At 55.0% G+C, this 20,078-nt stretch overlaps 1 protein-coding gene across 17 annotated transcripts in view; it reads right to left on the bottom strand.

Moving 5' to 3' along the window:
• TCF3 (transcription factor 3) overlaps nt 1-20,078 on the bottom strand; it is a 70,938-nt gene that overhangs the window by 24,636 nt on the left and 26,224 nt on the right. For 11 of the 17 annotated variants that reach the window (XM_065858002.2, XM_071799674.1, XM_071799678.1 and 8 more), the window contains 4 exons: nt 10,231-10,304; nt 9,103-9,199; nt 4,723-4,790; nt 909-1,038 (listed from right to left, as the gene is read on the bottom strand). In XM_065858002.2, coding sequence (XP_065714074.1) covers nt 909-1,038; nt 4,723-4,790; nt 9,103-9,199; nt 10,231-10,304 — 369 coding nt within the window. The remainder of the gene's footprint in view (nt 1-908; nt 1,039-4,722; nt 4,791-9,102; nt 9,200-10,230; nt 10,305-20,078) is intronic. The other 6 variants (XM_071799682.1, XM_065858003.2, XM_065858007.2 and 3 more) reach the window with 2 other exon arrangements.

The following is a 20,078-nucleotide window of genomic DNA, read 5'->3' as shown; positions in this document are numbered from 1 at the left end:
CATCGCACAGAATGACCTGATGCAAAAGAACAATTCTCCAGGCTGACAACGTAAACCAGCAACGTGTCAAAAAGGCAACAGCAAAGTGGATGGGCTTTTTTTCTGAAAAGCACTGGAAATAAAAGACATGTAACACTGGGTCACTTCTGGTTTCGTTTGTTGAGGAAAACCCAAAATAGCAGCAAGAAAGTGACTTTGGAGGGTGCGAGGGGGAACTGTGACAAGAAACACAGGTTCTGGAGAACTCAAAAGTGAAATTCACACCCAGCCTTAACCTCCGTTAAAAGCAAAACGGCTTATTCCTGGGTAGATCCAGGCACAGACGAGTCCTGGCCCAGAATGTTTTATACATATATATATATATATCTGTATGTATATATCCCTCCTCAGAAAAAGCAAATGGCCGATTCACACCTACCCTTTTCCCAAAAAAAATAAGACCTACCCCAAAAATAAGCCCTAGCAAGATTTTTGAGGATGCTTGAAATATAAGCCCTACTCCAAAAATAAGCCCTAGTTACAGTTCATTTAAAAAGTCAATTTAAATAATGTCCAGGCAGCTATACAAGAAATTCACGATGGAATTTAAGTTTGGAGAGTTATGATGATGTTCCAGATGATGATGACATGACTGTATTTGAATAAATGTTGATTTTTATTCAAGGATATATGCAGATTGTTGTTCATGGAAAAATAAGACATCCCGTGAAAATAAGACCTAATGTATCTTTCAGAGCAAAAATTAATATAAGACCCTGTTTTATTTTCGAGGAAACAGGGTATGTGCACACATGGCAACGCTGGTGCTCTCAGACCTGATGCGAGCGCCCGTCCAGTCTGCAGTTACTTGACCAAAGCACAGGACAAAGCGGAGCAGTGGCACCTGAGGGTGACACTCAGGGACTTACCCATGCCGCTCTCAGCACCTCTCCTGCGAGGATTGCTGGGGTAAGAAAAATACTGAGACCCCCCTTTGCCCCCGGTGGGGGAAAGCGTGCTGGGACTGGCGATCCCCATGTCGCTGGGCAGGAAACCGGTCTGCAAACAAGGAGACAGAGAAGCCCTTCCATGTAATTACGCTGCAAAATCCACCGCACTCGCTGGGAGAGAACAGAGCCGCCTTGAGCCACCTCTGCACTAATGCAGCCGCAGGAAAACAAACGGACAAGTCAAAGAGACAGAAGGAAAACCAAATATGTAAACATGGGGGGAGCGGTGGGAGAGTATGTCTGCAACTAGAAAAGGGTCTTTCAGGTGGTGTCTTCTGGCTGGATCCCAGTAAGGAACCTCTCTATCAACCGATAATGCGAAACAGCAGGTGCCACTGAGGGGAGCGTCACGGTCCCACGGTCCCCTTGAGAGCAGGACGGGACCTGGCCAGGGCAAGGCACAGACCCAGCACTCACCAACCAGCAAACCTGGGGTCCCCCCGGCTGTCACATCCCTCGACCGTGTCTAAACGGCAAGAGACAGGAGAGGTTTCACAGCCCGTCTGCCTGTGCCTGCCCAAGTTTCCCCAGCCATAACACCCAGCCCAGGGTGCTGGCACCAGTGGTTTCTCTCCCATCCCCAGCACCGCACAGCTGGACCCATCACAGATCATTGAATCATAGAATCATTTTGGTTGGAAAAGCCCCTCAAGATCAAGTCCAACTGTTTCCCCAGCCCTGTCCCTGCCCCATGTCCCGAGAACCTCATGTCTGTCTGTCCAGCCCTCCAGGGATGGTGACTCCAGCACTGCCCTGGGCAGCCTGTTCAATGCCCCACAGCCCTTTGGGGAAGGAATTGTTCCCAGATCCAACCTCAACCTCCCCTGGCGCAACTTGAGGCCGTTTGCTCTGCTCCTGGCACTTGCTCCTGGGGAGCAGAGCCCGACCCCCCTGGCTCCAAGCTCCTTTCAGGCAGTTCAGAGATCAGAAGGTCTCCCCTCAGCTCCTGTTCTCCAGCTGAACCCCCAGCTCCCTCAGCTGCTCCCATCACACTTGTGCTCCAGCCCCTCACCAGCTCCATTCCCTTCTCTCCACTCGCTCCAGCACCTTGTGTTTCACCACTGGAAAGTCAAATCCCTTTGTCTAAACAGAGGAAACTCCTCCCTCACATTTATTGCCTCTGACTTTGGACACGGAGCTGGCAGGAGTAGGAGCCCTGGGTGCTTGTCAGCTTCTGGCATGGAGCAAATGTCCCTTTCTTCTGAGAGACACCCACTGGCATTGCCCCTTCCACCGCTGGAGAGAGTTAAATGTATTTACGTGGAGTTTAAGAGAGCTGGCATAGAGCCTTTTAGTTAAAAAAGCTTAGCTTTGACCCATCGTCCGAGGGCAACACGTTGAAATAAAGGAGGATTTCAAGCTTTTGAGAAACTGGAAAGCAAAACCCACTGTTTTAAAATTCCACCTCCTCCAGAAAGGGGTCAGGGAGGGAAAGAGGAGCTCATGTATTCGCAGCTGGCGAGATTCCTGCAATCTGTTCCCCTGGTCAGGTTACCTTGCCGCACTGAATCCACCACGTGCTGCGGAGCAGCAGAGCCAAGAACAGCGTGGAGCACAGACCCAGGAGCGCATCCTGCGGGCTGAGCTGCTGCCGCCTCCGGAGAGGCACCGAGGCTGTAAGGCAACTTCTTAGAAAAAAGCATTTTCTTCCCCTTCCCTCTCCCTGGGGACAACTCCAGGGGCGGCGAAGGATTAAGCGAGGGGGCAGCCCCAGCTCTGCCCCGAGGACGGCGTTTTGGGAGGATCGTGCCCCTCACCCAGGGCCTCTGCCACTGGACCACTTTCCACAGCTCTCCAAAAAGAAAAAAATAAGTTCCGCCCCCCACCCCCCCAAAAAAACCAAAAAAACCCTGGAGCCAGAAGCAGCGACTGTTCCGGGCTGAGCCTCCCAGCGCCCGCACAAGAGGGGTTTTGTCTCCCGTGCACATCAAACGGGCTCCGTCTCCCATTCTGCCACCTGATCTGCGCCTGTGCGGGGCCTCCCCACCCCCGGCACTGCCTGCTCACCCTGTTTCTGTTACCTTATATCTCCCCCTCCTCCACGAAACCTCAGCAAAACCATAACATTAAAAAGCAAGGCTTGGCATCCGTCCCGTTTCTATTTTAGCAGCTTCAGTGGTAAATGAAATCCACTCTGGCACAGCCAGCCAGCACAGCTGTTCCAGCAAAGGAAACATCCTCAGTTCAGAGAAGAGGAAATTATGACAAATTTGTGTAAAATTAAAACATGTAGTATATGTGTGTGTGAATGTATAAAATAAAAAGCTGTCCAGCCAAAAGCTGCTCCCTTGAATAAAATGGTGGGGCTGTTTCCCTGGGGCCATGGTCAGGCACTGATGGGGCAGTTGCAGCAGCACATCAAAGCGGAGAGGTGCTCGCTCCTTCCCGAAAAACTATTTCTGGATGCCGGTGATATCAGACTGGACGATCCCAGGGCTGGTCACCGCGCTCCTGGGCTCTGATCTACACTTGCGGTGCTCCCCGCGGGAAGCAAATGCTGCCCCGTGGCACAGCCCCGGTCCTGCCGCCGTGGCTCACGTGGGCTGACCCGACAGCAGGGACGCTGCTGCAAGAGGCAGCTCCTCACACCATGTCCCTCCCCGACTGCAGCGCTGAGCGTCTGCTGCAGGTCCTGCACCAACACAATGGCCATAAAAGCAAAATACTGCCAGATATCACAATATCGTTTTGGTTGAAAAATACCCTCAAGATCATCATGTCCAACTATTCCCCCAGCCCTGTCCCTGCCCCGTGTACTGAGAACCTCCTGTCCATCTGTCCAGCCCTCCAGGGATGGTGACTCCAGCACTGCCCTGGGCAGCCTGTTCAATGCCCCACAGCCCTTTGGGGAAGGAATTGTTCCCAGATCCAACCTCAACCTCCCCTGGCGCAACTTGAGGCCGTTTGCTCTGCTCCTGGCGCTTGTTCCTGGGGAGCAGAGCCCGACCCCCCTGGCTCCAAGCTCCTTTCAGGCAGTTCAGAGATCAGAAGGTCTCCCCTCAGCTCCTGTTCTCCAGCTGAACCCCCAGCTCCCTCAGCCGCTCCCATCACACTTGTGCTCCAGCCCCTCGCCAGCTCCGTTCCCTTCTCTCCACTCGCTCCAGCACTTCAAGCCCTTTCTTGGCATCAGGGGCCCAAAACCCACCCCAGGATTCGAGGTTTGGCCTCATCAATGGCCAGCACAGGGGACGATCACTGCCCTGGTCCTGCTCACCACCAAAATGACGCTATAACAGCACAGAAACCACCTTGCAGACTCTCCATCCTGTTAACTGGCAAGTGGTGGCACACGGGGATGCCGGCCGGGGAGGGGAAACGTGCAGAGGCGGGCACGGCGAGAGCCCCACAGCCAGGGGCAGAAGGTCCCTCCTGCAGCCCCCATCACAGGAAAGGTGTTGCCTGGATCCCTCTGAGGGCAGCATGGGCGGGTCTGATCTGATTAAACGCAAATCAGCTAGAAACAGGATTGACAACAACAAAACAAGTGAGCCTGAGGGGGTTTTGAAGAGAACTTAGAACCGGATTTGCTAAACACTGACAGCTCTCCTGAGCCAGTACGGCAGACCCACGTAAACCCCGGCACTCCACAGAGGTTTCTGAGCAGTGCAGATGCTTTCCAGGACCTGGTGCAGAGGCGAGATGCAAACCCCCAGGTTGCTTTTCATTCCTGGGCTCTCACTCCTCACAGCTTAGCCAGCAAATGAGCCAAAAATGTCAAAGTATTTATCATTACCTGGTTTAGTCCCGGCATCCCTGTCTCTCTTCCAAACGTGGAGTATGAGGCTCTTTCACTGCTCTTCCCTACAGTGGAGAAAAGAGAAGGGCTTGTGTAAGGGGAAGGGGAGGTTCTGCCCCCCCGGGCGTCCCGCCGAGGTGCGAAGCCTGATCTCATCGCTCAGCGCCCTCCCTGCAGCACTGGCTGCCTCCACAGCAGCTTCTGCTGAAACAGAAGCTCTTTTCAAGTTCACAGACAGCAGGACTCAGCTGGTCCAGAAACGGCAAAACCCCAAAACGGCAGCGATGCAGGGAAGCGCTTGTGGCCATGGAAACCAGTTGTGTCAGCCCAGGCGAAAACTACCAAATAATCCCTCCAGACACGTTAAAAAAAGCCAGCGGAATCTGGCGCAGAGGCAGCGGCAGAGTGAACCGAAAGCCAGGCACAGGTGACCAGACTCTGCGAGTGCTTCCATACAGCAGGAAACGCCATTCCAGCGCACGCCGAGCATGCGGAGCCGAGCTCCTCACAGCACCGGGATCACCTTCTTCCCCTTTTCCCAGTGGAGATTTAACTTTCAAAACCCCCTCCAGCTGTAAAGAGCAGGAATTCAGCAGAAGAGCTTCTCCATCCTTTCAAAGCCCCCCTGGTTGGGTCCCCCCGCAGTCGGAGCATCCCCATGCGAGCCAAGCCCACGCGTCCCAGCGCTGCCCAGGGAACTTCATTACCCACCAACCGCTTCTATCAAACACGCTCAGCCTCACCCTGCCCACATGCTGCTGAACACAGTGATTTCAAGAAGGAGAATTTAAAAAAAATACAACGCACGTGGTGAAATGCTTCAATTTGGAAATGTCTTTGAGGCATCATCCTTTGTGGCTGCACCGTGGTCCCCGGCATGCAGCACCCATGGGTGCCAGGGCAGCGTGGCCACCCCGGGGAAGGGCCCCAGGGACAAAGGGGGCAGCCCCAGGGCAGGCAGCAGCACGAGCCTGCCTTCCCCACTGAGAGCAAAATCAGACATTTTTCTAGTGGAGAACAGGTGGTCTTTCATTAAAAAAACAAGAAAAACTGGACTTCAAATATATGAGGAACTTTCCCCTTCTGCTAATTACAGTCACCATGGAAAAAGAGAGGGCAGAGGGAAATGGAAGATGACGATCTAGAAGGGCTCTGAACCTGGGCAGGACGGCCCCCGCACAGGGGACTCTGCTCACGATGCCACCGCGGGTGTTGGGCTCTGCCAGCCCCCCCTGCAAAAACCCTTCCCCAAAAAGGGGCGGTCGCATCCAGCCGTTGGGCTGGCTTAGTGAGCAAAACTGAGAGAGGGAGGATTTTGCCCATCTGCTTAACCTAAAGCTAAAGCTCACCGATGAACGGTAAAATGCAGGTTAATGCACTGGGGCGACGTTCAGACTGATCCACACACGGTCAAGAGGTTTTGGGGAGCAGGTGAAGGGGAGGGAAGAATCCCAGACTTACAGGACAGCTTGGGCTGGAGGGACCGCCCCCGTTCCCCAGTCCCCCCTGCCATGACAGGGACATCTTCACCAGCTCAGGTTGCTCAGAGCCCGTCCAGCCTGGCCTGGGATGTCTCAGGGATGGTTCATCCACCACCTCTCTGGGAACCTGGGCCAGGCTCTCAGCACCCTCAGGGCAGCAATTCCTTCCTCATGTCCAGCCTGAATCCCCCTCCTTTAGTTTAACCCATCACCCCATGTCCTATCACAACAGGCCCTGCTCAGAAGTCTGTCCCCATCTTTCTTTTGGGCCCCTTTTAAGCACAGAAAGGCCGCACTCAGGTCTCCCTGGAGCTTCTCTTCTCCAGCTGAACACCCCAGCTCTCTCACCTGTCCCCAGCAGAGCTGTCCCAGCCTCGGGTCGCTCCTGGGGCTCCTCTGGCCCCTCTCCAGCAGGTCCGTGTGTGTCCTGTGCTGAGGACCCGGAGCTGGACCAGCACTGCAGGGGGCCTCACCACAGTGGAGCATCCATAAGCCTCAATTACCACATCTGTGCATCCCAGCTGAAAAGAAATCAGTACTTTTCCTTCCAAAGCACGCTACATCAATTCAAACCCATTTCTTCCTTTATCCAAACAGCTACTACACCCAGCAGTTCCCAAATCTCCCTGCCCACACCCCTGCTCTTGTTAGATCGGTTTGTGCGTGGTAAAACAGCCTCATTTAAAAACTCATCAGCTGTACTCAACTGGCCCATCAGCACGAGCGGGCCTGGTGCCCCCCAGGCCGCGCTAGAAACCAGGCCCGGCAGCTGAAGGACACAATCTCCGAAACCCGCCCTTCCCTCCCGCTTGGCCGCTGCTCCTGCACCGGTGTGTGCAAGAGCTTGTTTTATTCTGCTCTTTTTTCTCTCCCCTACCAATAACTGTTTTGCTACTTGAAAAGTTTTCAGAAGCAGCTTGGTAATGAGGAAGAGCAAATCCCACCCATGATCTTCCTCTGGTCCATCATCCTCCATAGACGCAGGCAAAATAAAACTTACGTATTTTGCAATCTGCCCCATGAGTTGATGTCTCCTGCTTTAATCCACACTCAGTTTTAGGAACAAAACCCCTCCTGGCTGCTCTCTCCCGGCCACCCCAGCTCCTGTTTTGGTGCTGGAGCCCCTGGTCCCACAGCCAAAACGACCAGGCCGGTGGCTGAGACCTCGTGCTGGCGGGAGGAGACGCAGCCCGGCTGGTGCTGAGCCTGAGGCACAGTGCGTGGCCACCATCCTGCGGCCACAGGGCCAGGCTCGTCCCCCACGGCAGAGAGGGTGGAAACCACCCGCTGGAGCAGCGCGGGCTCCGGCTCCACGTGCTGGAGACCGGCTGGGCTCGCAGCCTCGCCAGGGAGGGCCGCAGCACTTGCCAAAGCCTGGGAGCCCTGACTTTGAGAGGAAGCCAAACGTGTCTTCCTCGCACACATCAAAGGGGAAACCTCCATGTTCCTCCCCAGGCAGCTGCTCCATGGCTGGAAACTCTCAAGGTTGCCTTGGCCCCGGGCGTGGGGCGGGTCGGGATGGGTCCCCCCCACACACTCCCCCAAGAAACCTGGCTGAATTGCATCGAGGCGCCCCTGTCTGACTAAGAAATATCTCTTCTGCTCTGCTTACAACCTCCTGGGGCGGAAAACGCGAAGGAATAAGCACCCTTGCAGAAGGACAGTGGGAAGCTGCTCAGAAATGCTCTTCACGCCTGCACACAACCCGCAAGGGATGATTAAACATCATCCCCCGACAGCAAGAGGGGTGACAGCAGGACCCTTCCACGCTCACTGGGGGTTTAATCACCGCTGCGTGGGCAAAGGTGGGGAGGACTAACCCCAATTCCTGACCTAATGCCATTAGAGCTCTCTCTAAGCCCTTCTGGATGGATATTTTCTGCTCATAATCTCTCCTCCCACCCCTGAGCTGGGAGAGGTAACTGGGTGAATTGTCGCACGCATCTGGTCACGCACGGTCACCGTCCTGGCACTCACCGGTCCCCACCAGCTCCTCGTGCTGCCTGGTCGCAGCAGGAGATGGAGGAGCCAGACGGGGCTGCCGGAGCCGGGCAGGACACAAGAAGGACCCCCCAGGCGCCACTGCAGCAAAGTGGGGGCACCTCCAGCTCCCCGCAGAGACTGCACTGCCCAGGAGCGTGGGGCTGGAAAGCAAAGCAGCCATCAGCCTGTTGGAAAGGCCTAACAATGAGCTGGGGCTTTTCTTCCCCTCTCTTCTGGTTCTTTTCCTCCCTTGATTACCAGCTCCCAAAAGCAAACTCAGCCCATCCTGTGCCAGCACAGCAACAATCTCCACTATTGCCCCTGGGTGCTGCTGTAAAGTTGGGAAAAATCACAGAATCATTTTGGTTGGAAAAGACCCTCAAGGTCATCAAGTCCACCCATTTCCCCAGCTCTGTCCCTGCCCATGTCCTGAGAACCTCATGTCCGTCTGTCCAGCCCTCCAGGGACGGTGACTCCAGCACTGCCCTGGGCAGCCTGTTCCAATGCGCCACAGCCCTTTGGGGAAGAAATTGTTCCCAGATCCAACCTCAACCTCCCCTGGGCAACTTGAGGCCGTTTCCTCTGCTCCTGGCGCTTGTTCCTGGGGAGCAGAGCCCGACCCCCCCGGCTCCAAGCTCCTTTCAGGCAGTTCAGAGATCAGAAGGTCTCCCCTCAGCTCCTGTTCTCCAGCTGAACCCCCAGGTCCCTCAGCTGCTCCCCAGCACACTAATAAGATAAATAATCACAAATACAGCAGCTGTCATGCATGCCAGGCACTGACGAGACCCTCTGGACAGCAACTCCTCCAAGCACAGCCTTGAGAGCACCTTCTGGAGCAGGTCCAACACGCGGAACAGAACGCCAGCCGGTGCTCCCACCACCACACGCCATCTCCCCGGCTTTGGCCACTTACCCACCAGCCCAGCTCCCAGGAATGGCGATGACGAGATGCTGTTGTGGGACGGCAGGTCCCTGTGCTCGCCGTAGTGGGGGCCTTCACCATAGCTCTGCTGGAAAACACAGGAGAGTCATCATCGGGACGCTGAGCGGAACGCCAAGCAACACGAGCTCAGTTTCTGCCATCACAGGAAGGCTCGAAGCCAAAGGCTCCTCGTGCAAAGGGCACAGAAATGATCTTATCCTCACACAGGGGAGAGCAGGGCAGCACAGCCACAAGCCTGCAGCGCTGGGAGGGGATATGGCACCAAAACAGGGACATTCAGGGGACGGTGCCACACTGGCAGCGCTGGGGCTCGGGACCCTCCAGCCGAGCCAGGGGGGCAAAGGGGCGAGGAGAAGACCTATAAAAATGAGAAATGACTCCACAGTGCCTGCTCCGGCACTGACCTAATGGAAGGGAAAGATGTCATTGCAAAGATGAATCACACAAACCCATTAAAACACAAGCATCTGTCAAAATAACACCATTTCAATTAAGGTAATGTCTCTCCTCTCTTCCTCTCCTCAGGCCCCAGTCAGATGCTGCTGCGACCTCGACTCATAGAGCGACAGAATCACAGAACGTCCTGAGCTGGAAGGGACCCACAAGGACCAAGTCCAACTCCTGTCCCTGCACACGACAACCCCAAAACCTTTTCAAAACCTGTCCCATGCTCTCCATCTCCACCTTGGGCACCTTGGCCGGCCAGTGGGGTTGATTCTCCCCAAAACAAGCCCCAGTCGGTGCCTCGGGCTCCCAAAGCCCACAGTGGGGGCACAGCCCATTGGGTGACATCCCTCAACCTGCTCCCCCATTTGGGGACCCCACGGCCAGGAGTCCCCGCTTCCTACACCAACGCCAAGGGTGTGGGTCTGGGGGAGGTGTTTGGTGGAGAAGCCTCTCCAGGGGGGACCTCGAGGCAGCAAAACCCGGGGAGATGGGGATGGGTGGTCGCTCTCCCCGCTGTCACCCGCACAGGGCGTCAAAGGTCCAAAATGGGCAAGAAAAGCTGCTCCAGGGTTAGACCAGACCTGCGCACAAGCTCACGGTAAAGCCCCTGTTTATTTTGGTTGGAGCTCGGTGTTTGTGCTCTGTCCTTACCCTTCCTTGGTCAAACGTGGAGCTGTTTTGATCCCCCGTTCCCCAGGAACCTGATCCCGGTCTTTCATCCAAACCTGCCAAAAAACAGGAAGAACAAAGGTTACTCTTGCTTTATCAGCAAAGCCTCAAAGGTGTTCTCGCAAAATTAACTCTTCCTTCTACAAACAAAACAATATTTTCACTAATAAACCACTTCCATTTGGCGTGACTGATCCTCCCCTCTCCCTCCTCATCCTTCCCACTCCAGACGGGAGTTTATTCCACAAACTTCAAAGCAAATCCCACCACAGCCTGGAAACTCTTCAAAACACAGGGCAGCGGGAAGGGGAGAAATGAGTATTGCAGTTCGTTTTACTCCAGAAAGTGTCATTGAATCTCTTCTCCCCAGAGGCTGCTGGCGAAGAGCAGGACGAGTTAAAAACGCATCGCGTACATCCTGGTGCTCCAGCGGGATCTCATTTTTGCCCACAGTGCTGCTATATCATGGGCCAAACTCTGCCCTTCATCGCACCCCAGCAGATTAAACGAGTGCCCAGACCTGAAAGCCCCAGATGGAACTGCTGGGGGTACAACGTTACCTGTGGCTTAGCCACGCTCGTTCAAGCGCATTTGCTATTTAAGAGGAAGGTGCACTGCCAACACAGGGACCATCAGAGCAGACTCCTATCCGTCTCATTTTTAGCCCTCCAAGTGTACCCTCGGCAAAGCGGATTCGACCCAAAAATGGCAAAGGAACGAAACAGGAGGGTTTTGCAATGTGCGGTAGGAAATCATCTTCCATCCTCTGCCAGGTCTACCCAGGCTGCATCTTGGGCTGCAGGCACACAAGGGACCCAGAGGAGACAGTGAGCCAGGACAAAAGAACCCAGAGCCACATCGAGCAAAGCTCTCACAGGTGAAGCTGGTGCCACAACTGCACGGAAGAAACCTCTCCCGGCAGAGCCCCGACCGGCCCCGGGCTTCCCGACGGCGCTGGTCCGCGTCCTCTCGAGGAGGCATCTCCCCGTCCCAAGGCGCTGGCACGGCCCGACACGAGGTTTTCCGCCAGGAGCAGAGACCCGCGTGCAGCAGCGGCGACAGGGACAGCGACAGGGACGCGTGCAGGAGCAAGGACACAGGGCAGGGGCAGGGTTGCAGGGCGCACTCCAATTTAATTTTAGCAAAGCTGATTATTATGGCAAACACGCTCTGTATTTGTCTCCTCCGCTCCCCTTACTGTTCATTTAACCAGAAACTTCTTTCAAATTACATCCTTCTATTTCTGTGCCTTTGTGTTAATCATTTCCCCAGAGAATTGGTGTTTAATTGCTGTCTAATTTGCATAATTATGCATATTAATCTCAACACCTAATGAATATTCATAACTCTCATTTAGATTTTGTTTTCTAATCAAAAATTTCCAATGTGATTACTGTGCAGAGCAGGGATAAGCCTCTAATAATACCTTGGATACTAGGGAGAATTACTGCCAATTCTCCCACCTCCTACTTCCTAGAATAAACTTTTGCTTTGCTAATGTGTTTTTCTAAAGCGATTCATCTGCATACCCTGCAAACACCAGCGGAGAACAGGAGGCAAAAATGCTCCTCTCTATTCATTTTGCTTTCACGGGTGTTTTTAAAGTTTCCCAACGGTCACAGCGAAGACACGAGCAGGAACCGCAGCCTCAGCCACCCTCGGCAAACTCGCCCCTTCGCGCTGGAAGGGCGAGGACAGTGGCACCGGCCGGGCTGAGGCTGAGGCTGGCGGCCCCACGAGACGCCTCAGGAGCCCCAGAGCCAGCCGGGAAGCTGAGGCACAGGCGTCCTCATCCCTGCACTGGGCAGGACGTGCGTTCGCCGGCCCCGGATCACCCTGTCCTCCCGCAGAGCCACCCGCACCTGTCCCGGACCCATGGGTGGCAGAGGAGCATCCCCAGGCCGGGACGCACAGGGAGGGGCGCTCGGCAGGGCCGGGGGGCTCTGAGGAGATTCGGGTGCCTAGAAGCCCAAGATGAATTTTTTGCCAAAATTCCCGAAAAAAAATCAGTCACTGCCAGGCCTCCACAAAGGAGGGAAGAGGAGACAGCGGGTGGTACAGGAAACAAAAGCTGAGGCCAAGAGGCTCATGCAACCCCTGAACGTGGCAAAACCCTCTGCACAAGCGACCTCCACAGCGCGGCGCCACCAGAGGGGACAACACCACCTCGGGGGCTCCAACGGCACACAGCACGGCAGGCTGCGAGGGACGAGCCGCTTGCGCAGAGACGCTGCGGGCCCTGGGCGCTGCGGAGATGGCGTGAGCGGCCCCGACCCCCCGGGGAAACCCCCCCGGTGCCAGCGACCTGTGGTCCCGGCTGCCGCGGTGCAGTGAGGCTACTGCCCTCCCATGCCAGCAGCAAAGCAGCGGCACACAGCTCTGCAAGTCAACCCGAAGGCTCGGCCACCCCCAAACGTGCCCGTGACAGCAAACGCCTGAAACCTGCTACGAAAAAGGTCTCGTGCCTTCCCCAAGCTGCAGTCACCAGCATGAAAGGTGCCGGCAAAAACCAAGTCAGCCTGCAGGTGTTTGAAGGAGTTGGGGACTTCTGGGATGAAGCCAGGAAAAAACAGACTGCCCGCTTTCGACTTCTGGCATCTGTCCTACATTCAATCCCAACCTGCTCTTCCCTTTGTACGGGAGGAAGGATCTGAAATTTGGCAGCAAAACGCCCTCTGCCAACCCTGCAAAACCCCGCAGTTTGGCCAAGGGCAGGTGCTTCTGGAGAACCCCCCCAGCAGGGTTTTGCTCCACTTGCACCACAAGATCCCCACAGAGGTGGCAGCGCCGAACGCGGCCACACTTTCCAGGTCACGCTTTCCACCGGCAGAGCCCTTGGCCTTGACCTTCCCACAGGCATCGCCTGGCACCGAGGAGGAGGAGGAAGGAGAGAAGACAGGGAAGCCTGGTCACGGCCAGAGCCCCGACATGAGCTGGAGGCACCTTTGCTCCAATCTGTGTAACTGTTCCTATGCCTTTTTTGCCCTCTTGTATTAACTATTTTAAATCACTAGCTGTCTGGAACTGGGATCTTTGTGTATTTTTCATTCTAAAATGAGCAGAACTTGAGCTGTTTGGGGCATGCAGAAATCACTAGTTTGTTTTTGCTGGTTTAGTTTGGTTGTTGTTGGTTGGTTGGTTTTAACTTAGCCCGTTCATTTCTGTAGAGGAAATGGAGGCCTCTGCAGCCCTCCATAAGTGATCTAAGTGACCAAACCTGGGTTTTAGCTGACGTCTTAAGGGATGATAACGGGGTGAGGACCCGGCTCAGGTGGTCCCACAAAAGATCTGAAATCCGAGCCACAGATCGCGTCAACACTCGCGTGGCGCGGAGCTGAGCGACACTGCACAAGCGAGCTGAGCCCCGCGCACCCCGGTTCCTGCGCGCACGGCTCCACAGCGCCCGCAAGGCTCCGGCTGCACGGGGCACGCGCGCAGCTCCAGGGACGCCCCCGCGCGAACGCTGCTGTCGGGAGCCAACTGCATTGTAAAATAAACCCGTTTTCCAACCAACCAAGGTGAGGCACACTTTCCTACTCAGAAACAACAAAAATAGGAACAACCTCCTCTCTCCATTAATACAGTTATTAAAAAGCGTACAGATTAATTGTGCATTTTAATAAGCCTGATCATGAATATTCATAACATAGTTCTTGCTCATGTTCTAATTAAAACATACTAATAGAATAAGATGTAGCTGTCAGACCGTAATTCTTTTCCCTGACAGACAAAACCCTCCTAAGTTCTCAGTGCGGATCAAAATGATTTGTCCACATTTAGTCTCAGCAAAAACCCCTTCACCCAACAGAGAGACAAAGGCCACACACAAGCGACCAGTGACATCAGGCACTGGGAGCCGTTCCTCACCCAGGAGAAACCAAAAACCACTTTAAACACAGTATTCTTCAACAAGGAAAGGCACTAAGGAGGGTGGTGCAGGGTTCTCAGCACCATCCCCACACCACAGCAGCCATGTGTGGTCCCTCCTGCCCAGGTCCTGGGGTGCAGCTTCCAACCCCCACCCATGGGGGTCTCTGGAATCCAAAATGCTGCATCAAGAGATGCTGCTCTGCTTTCAACAACCAGAGCCCCCAAAGCCCCCCGGGCACAGTGCTGGTCTGGGGGTGGGCAGCTGTCCCTCCACACCCAGAGGACTCGCAGGGATGCAGAGCAGGACATTCTGCCCCCAAAACAGGTTTTTTTCCTTGGAAACTGTTTGTGCAGCAATATCCAGAGATTTTGCTCTTATATCCTGCACCAAGAACGCCCACAGGAGACCTGGCACTGCTGCAAAGCTGCCATCTGGTTCAAATACAATCACAGAATGATTTGGGTGCCTCCCCTGCCATGACAGGGAGATCTTCACCAGCTCAGGTTGCTCAGAGCCCGTCCAGCCTGGCCTGGGATGTCTCAGGGATGGTTCATCCACCACCTCTCTGGGAACCTGGGCCAGGCTCTCACCACCCTCAGGGCAACAATTCCTTCCTCATGTCCGCCCTGAATCTCCCTCCTTTAGTTTAAACCATCACCCCTTGTCCTGTCTCAACAGCCCTGCTCAAAAGTCTGTCCCCATCTTTCTTTTGGGCCCCTTTTAAGTCCCCAGCAGAGCTGCTCCAGCCTCGGGTCACTCCTGGGGCTCCTCTGGCCCCTCTCCAGCAGGTCCGTGTGTCCTGTGCTTGAAGGTGTGCAGTTCTCCACGTCAGGAGGATGCAGCAAGGGGAGCCCCACAGCAGCCCCACCGGTGACAGTGGGGGACACCCCAGGGATGCTGCTCAAGCTGCGGTTGAGCCCTTCCCTCCCCCAGTGCTGCCTCTGCAATCTGCCAGCACCAGAGCACCCTCCCTAATCTGATTCCCATGAAAATCACTAGGCTAGGCTTTTTTTTTTTAAAGTCTATTAAAAATATTTAGGCCAAGCCCCTGGTGTGGCTGGACAAGGCTCAGGAGCAGCCACAGCTGCCATGAACATGGACGGTATCTTCCATCCATGGCACTGGGGAGCCCAAACCTCAAATCTGGGGCCAGTTCTGGGCCCCTCACGCCAAGAAAGTCTTGAGGTGCTGGAGAGAGTGGAGAGGAGGGAACGGAGCTGGTGAGGGGCTGGAGCACAAGTGTGATGGGAGCAGCTGAGGGACCTGGGGGTTCAGCTGGAGAACAGGAGCTGAGGGGAGACCTTCTGATCTCTGAACTGCCTGAAAGGAGCTTGGAGCCAGGGGGGTCGGGCTCTGCTCCCCGGGAACAAGCGCCAGGAGCAGAGCAAACGGCCTCAGGTTGTGCCAGGGGAGGTTGAGGTTGGATCTGGGGAACAATTTCTCCCCAAAGGGCTGTGGGGCATTGAACAGGCTGCCCAGGGCAGTGCTGGAGTCACCGACCCTGGAGGGCTGGACAGACGGACAGGAGGTTCTCGGGACATGGGGCAGGGACAAGGGTGGGGGAACGGTTGGACTTGATCTTGAGGGGCTTTTCCAACCAAAATGACTCCGTGACCCTATGATCCTCACGGGTTTACTGATGATCGCACGGTGCCCACAGCGAGGCCTGGGAAGCCGGGCAGTGCTCTCAGCTCTGCAGTTGTGGGCTGGGATGTGGTGGCAACAGAAACCGTGCAGCCAGCAGCCTCCGAGCGTACCTGACGAACACGCTTAACCTCAGCTCGTCCTGAGCCGGAACGGGGAGACCCTGCTCCCCATCGGCCTCCGTCAGAGGTGGAACGGTACGAGGCCCCACGGATAGAGACACCGGTGTCACCATAATTTGATTTGAAACAGAGGTGACAGAAGGCTGCTTGATAAACACTTCCAAATTAAGCAGCTTTGTGTCCTAATCGTTCTGGCGATCAGCCTCACAGCAAAATCTCTGCTAAAAGGGATTTGAAATCAATAAAATTAGTCAACTAGTAATTAGCTTTAGTCCCAGTAAAACTAGCAAAGTTGTTTTTTCGCTGGCTCCCCAGGCCTGTGTGCCAGCCCTTGGCAAGGAAAAGCCCACAGATGCATCTCGGCATCCAGAGACCCCCCAGGAATGGCCCTTCAGTGCCGGCACAGCCCCTGCAAGGGGACAACTGGGTGCTGGGAGCAGCCACCACCTCTGCCTGCTTATCTTCCAGCCTCATCCACCCCCAATAGGAAAAAACAGCTGTGAATGGAAGGCAGCCGGTAGCTGTTTACAGGACATCAATTGTGGACAGGACTATACAATTTGTTCACTTCCCTTTCCCGGCGCACGACAAAACAATTTAAAAAAAAAAAAAAGAAAAAAGAAAAAGGGTCCAAAAATTCCCCCAAAAGCAAGTGGTGCCAAACACCTGGAGGGCAGGACAGGAGCCCTGGCGATGCCACCCTTGCAGCCCCTTCTCTTGCTTTGATTACTACTGGTTTTCACCATCACACCACCTGGAGGCCTTGCCCCAGGCAGGGGAGCTCCATCCCATCCCCTCCACCACCTCGAAAACGGAGGCTGGACCAAGGCTGCATGGCCAAGACAGCAAGGCCCAGCTTCTCTGCTGCCTGGGGAGAAATCAAGCATTTGGGTGGGTGCCACAGTGTCATGCGCCAAGAAGGGGACAGATGGAGCCACGCTGCTCTCCAGCTCGGTCCTGACCCCTGCCCCTCCGTGCTGTCGGCTTCCCGACCTGTCCAGGAGGAGCAAGGGGGCCAGGAGATGCTTTGGGCAGTGATCACAGAATCACAGAACGGTTCGGGCTGAAGGGCCCTTTCCCGCTCCCCAGTCCCCCCTGCCATGATGGGGACATCTTCACCAGCTCAGGTTGCTCAGAGCCCATCCAGCCTGGCCTGGGATGTCTCAGGGATGGTTCATCCACCACCTCTCTGGGAACCTGGGCCAGGCTCTCACCACCCTCAGGGCAGCAATTCCTTCCTCATGTCCAGCCTGAATCTCCCTCCTTTAGTTTAAACCATCACCCCTTGTCCTGTCTCAACAGGACCTGCTCAAAAGTCTGTCCCCATCTTTCTTTTGGGTCCCTTTTAAGTTCGGAAAGGCCACAATAAGGTCCCCGGAGCTTCTCTTCTCCAGCTGAACCCCCCAGTTCTCTCACCTGTCCCCAGCAGAGCTGTCCCAGCCTCGGGTCACTCCTGGGGTTCCTCGGGGTACAAAGAGTTTAACAAGAAAACCCAACAAGCAAATTCAACCACCTTTCCCTTTAGAAACAAGCTTTGTTTGCAGACCCTACAGAAAGGTCCCCGCTGTGTTTTGGGGAGTGGCTTTTTGGTAATCACCTGCTTAAAGTCATCATTAGGGAAACAAATCACCCAAACCAGCCCAAACCTCATCAAGGCCTTGTAAACCAACTGCACGTGGTGCCAATGGTGGGACCGATGGTGTCCACAGCGTGGCCAAGGACCAGACCCAGAGCCCTGCAGGGCACACCAGTGGCAAATTGCAGGGCTACCCTCTACCTGGAGGACAGGTCAAACCGGACAGGATTCATTAAACTATCAAGGCCACAGGGCCTCTGCAGGGCAGGGGAGAAGGCACAGGGAGCAGAGAGGGCCCAGCCCCTTGGAAAACCCGCGAGATGCCAGGGGAGAAGGAAAACAAACCTGTGACGACAACCAGAGGGAAGAAAATAAACTTTAAAGCTCAAAACACTTCCCCCAGCTGTAAAAACAAAGGCACAGCAATGACAAAACAAGAGCACAAAGGAGCAGCATGAAAAAGAGATGGAGGATAACACGGGGCTTGACCAGTTGGAGCTTTTGAAAGGTCAGCAGCCTGTGGGACAAACCCACCCTGTCCCTTGTCCCCAGCCTCTCCGGGACGGACATACCCATGTCCCTTGTCCCCAGCCTCCACCCGAGCCCAACAGCTCACCCACGCGCTGCAGGAAGCAGGACAGCAAGGATGGTCTAAGGAACAAAAGCGCAGGGAAATGGGCCAAGAACAACACGGGTTTGAATCAGACTGGTAACAGGTGAATTCCCTTTTTCCTTGCAAACGCCTTGGATCAACACGTAGTTTAGGGAGCAGCTCTGCTACCACCCTCCTCGTGGATGGAAACAGAGACCTGACATGAGGCGGCAGCAGGAACCACATTGCCACCAGCTGGCCCTGGGGTCCTCTGCACGGTGACACGGCAAAGCAGGGGCCGCAGGGACCGCTGGGCACGGCGGGAGCCCCAAGGGCCGCTCTGGGTGTCGGGGATGAGCCACCAAGCTGCTGGAAGCAGTTCATGGTGACACCAACCCCGCAGAAGAGCAAGACGCAGGCCCTCAGCGTCCACAGGAAGGATTCACCGTGCTGAGCACGCACGGCCCCCAGCGCCAGCGAGGACCGGAATCCGACGGCTGCGGGTCCCCCAGGATGCCCCGTATTGACCCTTCATATTTTGCAGGCGATTCTACATTTTGCACACAGGCACAGATGCACAGAACAGGCACCTACACCCCCGCTACTTTACTTAGACGCATACACCTCTATTTCCGCTCTGATTTGCATCTTTCCAGGTATTGTTTCATTTGCAATGTAAAATAAAATTACGGTATCAGAGACTTAACCAGACCACTGTCCTTTTGCTGGGGGATAGAAATCTCTTCCCACTTGGTTTCCATTACTCACCAAGCAAGAAAATAAGAGACAAAAGCCTGTTTACTTACACCTGGCCAAAAAAAACCACCCAAAACTTTGCAAGAGAGACATTTCAGACCAACCAAGGACATGAGTCCTCCCAGCTCACCCAACACCAGCAGGTAGGGAGCCCAGGGGCGGTTAAAAATTAGACAAATTAAAGACTGCTTCCAAATTACGTGGAAATTAAACAGGGAAACAGTCAAATGCACGAACACGCGACCACAATGGCCTTGGTAGTTTATCTGTGAGTCTCCTCTCACCGGGGAGAGCGATGGTGGTGAACGGCGGCTCTGCTCTATCGCTAACACATCCGCGCCCACTCCGCAGAGCTCCCTGGAGCCAGGGGGAGAAACAAATCCCGAAGGGGAGGTTGAAGCGAAGGCACCTCCCGGAGCCTTTATTGCGAGCCAGCTCGCAGGGTCTGCAATCCTGCAGGGTGCTGGACAGCCCAGCACCACCCAGCTCAGAATGCCCAGACTGTGCAGGATGTGACCGAACCACCGTGTTCCCCCAGACGATGATTCAGCCCACAGGAAGGATCATCTAAGAAGAATTGTTCAACACAATGAGACAAACTTTCCCAAACAGTGTCCTCCCCGCCACCTGCGTGGCTGCCCCCCCGGGCCCGCTGCTCCGGCTTCTGCTGGCAAACAGCTCCGAGACCGCGGTCGCCACAGCCAAGACCCCTCCTTTTGTGTTCTCGTTCCTCCCGGCGAGCACCGCGCAGTGGGACCGCGGCTGCCACCCGCCCGAGAGCAACTGGTGGGCAACACCGGCACCACCACCCCGCAGCCAAAACCCCCAGGACCGCAGACCTCCGCATATCCCCAGAATATGCAAGCCAGATTTACCAAGGCGCCTCCAAAGCAAACCCAAACCAGCAGTGTGCAAGGCACAAAGGCTGGGGGACAACTGCACCCACAACCATGGAGCCTTCCCTCCCAGGCAGCAGCTCGTACAGAATTTGGTGAATGTGACACAGCACAGGGAGATATTTACCTTAACAACAGTTTACGGACAGATGTGACCTATTTAGAGCTCTGCCAAATATTTGTGTAATTGAATATACCATCGATTATGTAAATTGCATTAAAAAGGGCTGCATTCGATCAACTTGCTACTAAGAGCACCATTTCCAAGAACCACAACTCTTTCCCCCCTCTTTAAATACAAACACTTCAAGATGCTCACTTGTCCCTTCCCCTGTGCAGAATCCACACCTTTGCATAACCACATTCTGTGCCT

This window comes from Patagioenas fasciata, chromosome 27, assembly GCF_037038585.1.
Source record: "Patagioenas fasciata isolate bPatFas1 chromosome 27, bPatFas1.hap1, whole genome shotgun sequence".
In the NCBI taxonomy this organism is placed as follows: domain Eukaryota; kingdom Metazoa; phylum Chordata; class Aves; order Columbiformes; family Columbidae; genus Patagioenas; species Patagioenas fasciata.
This window is presented reverse-complemented; position numbering and strand designations above follow the sequence as displayed.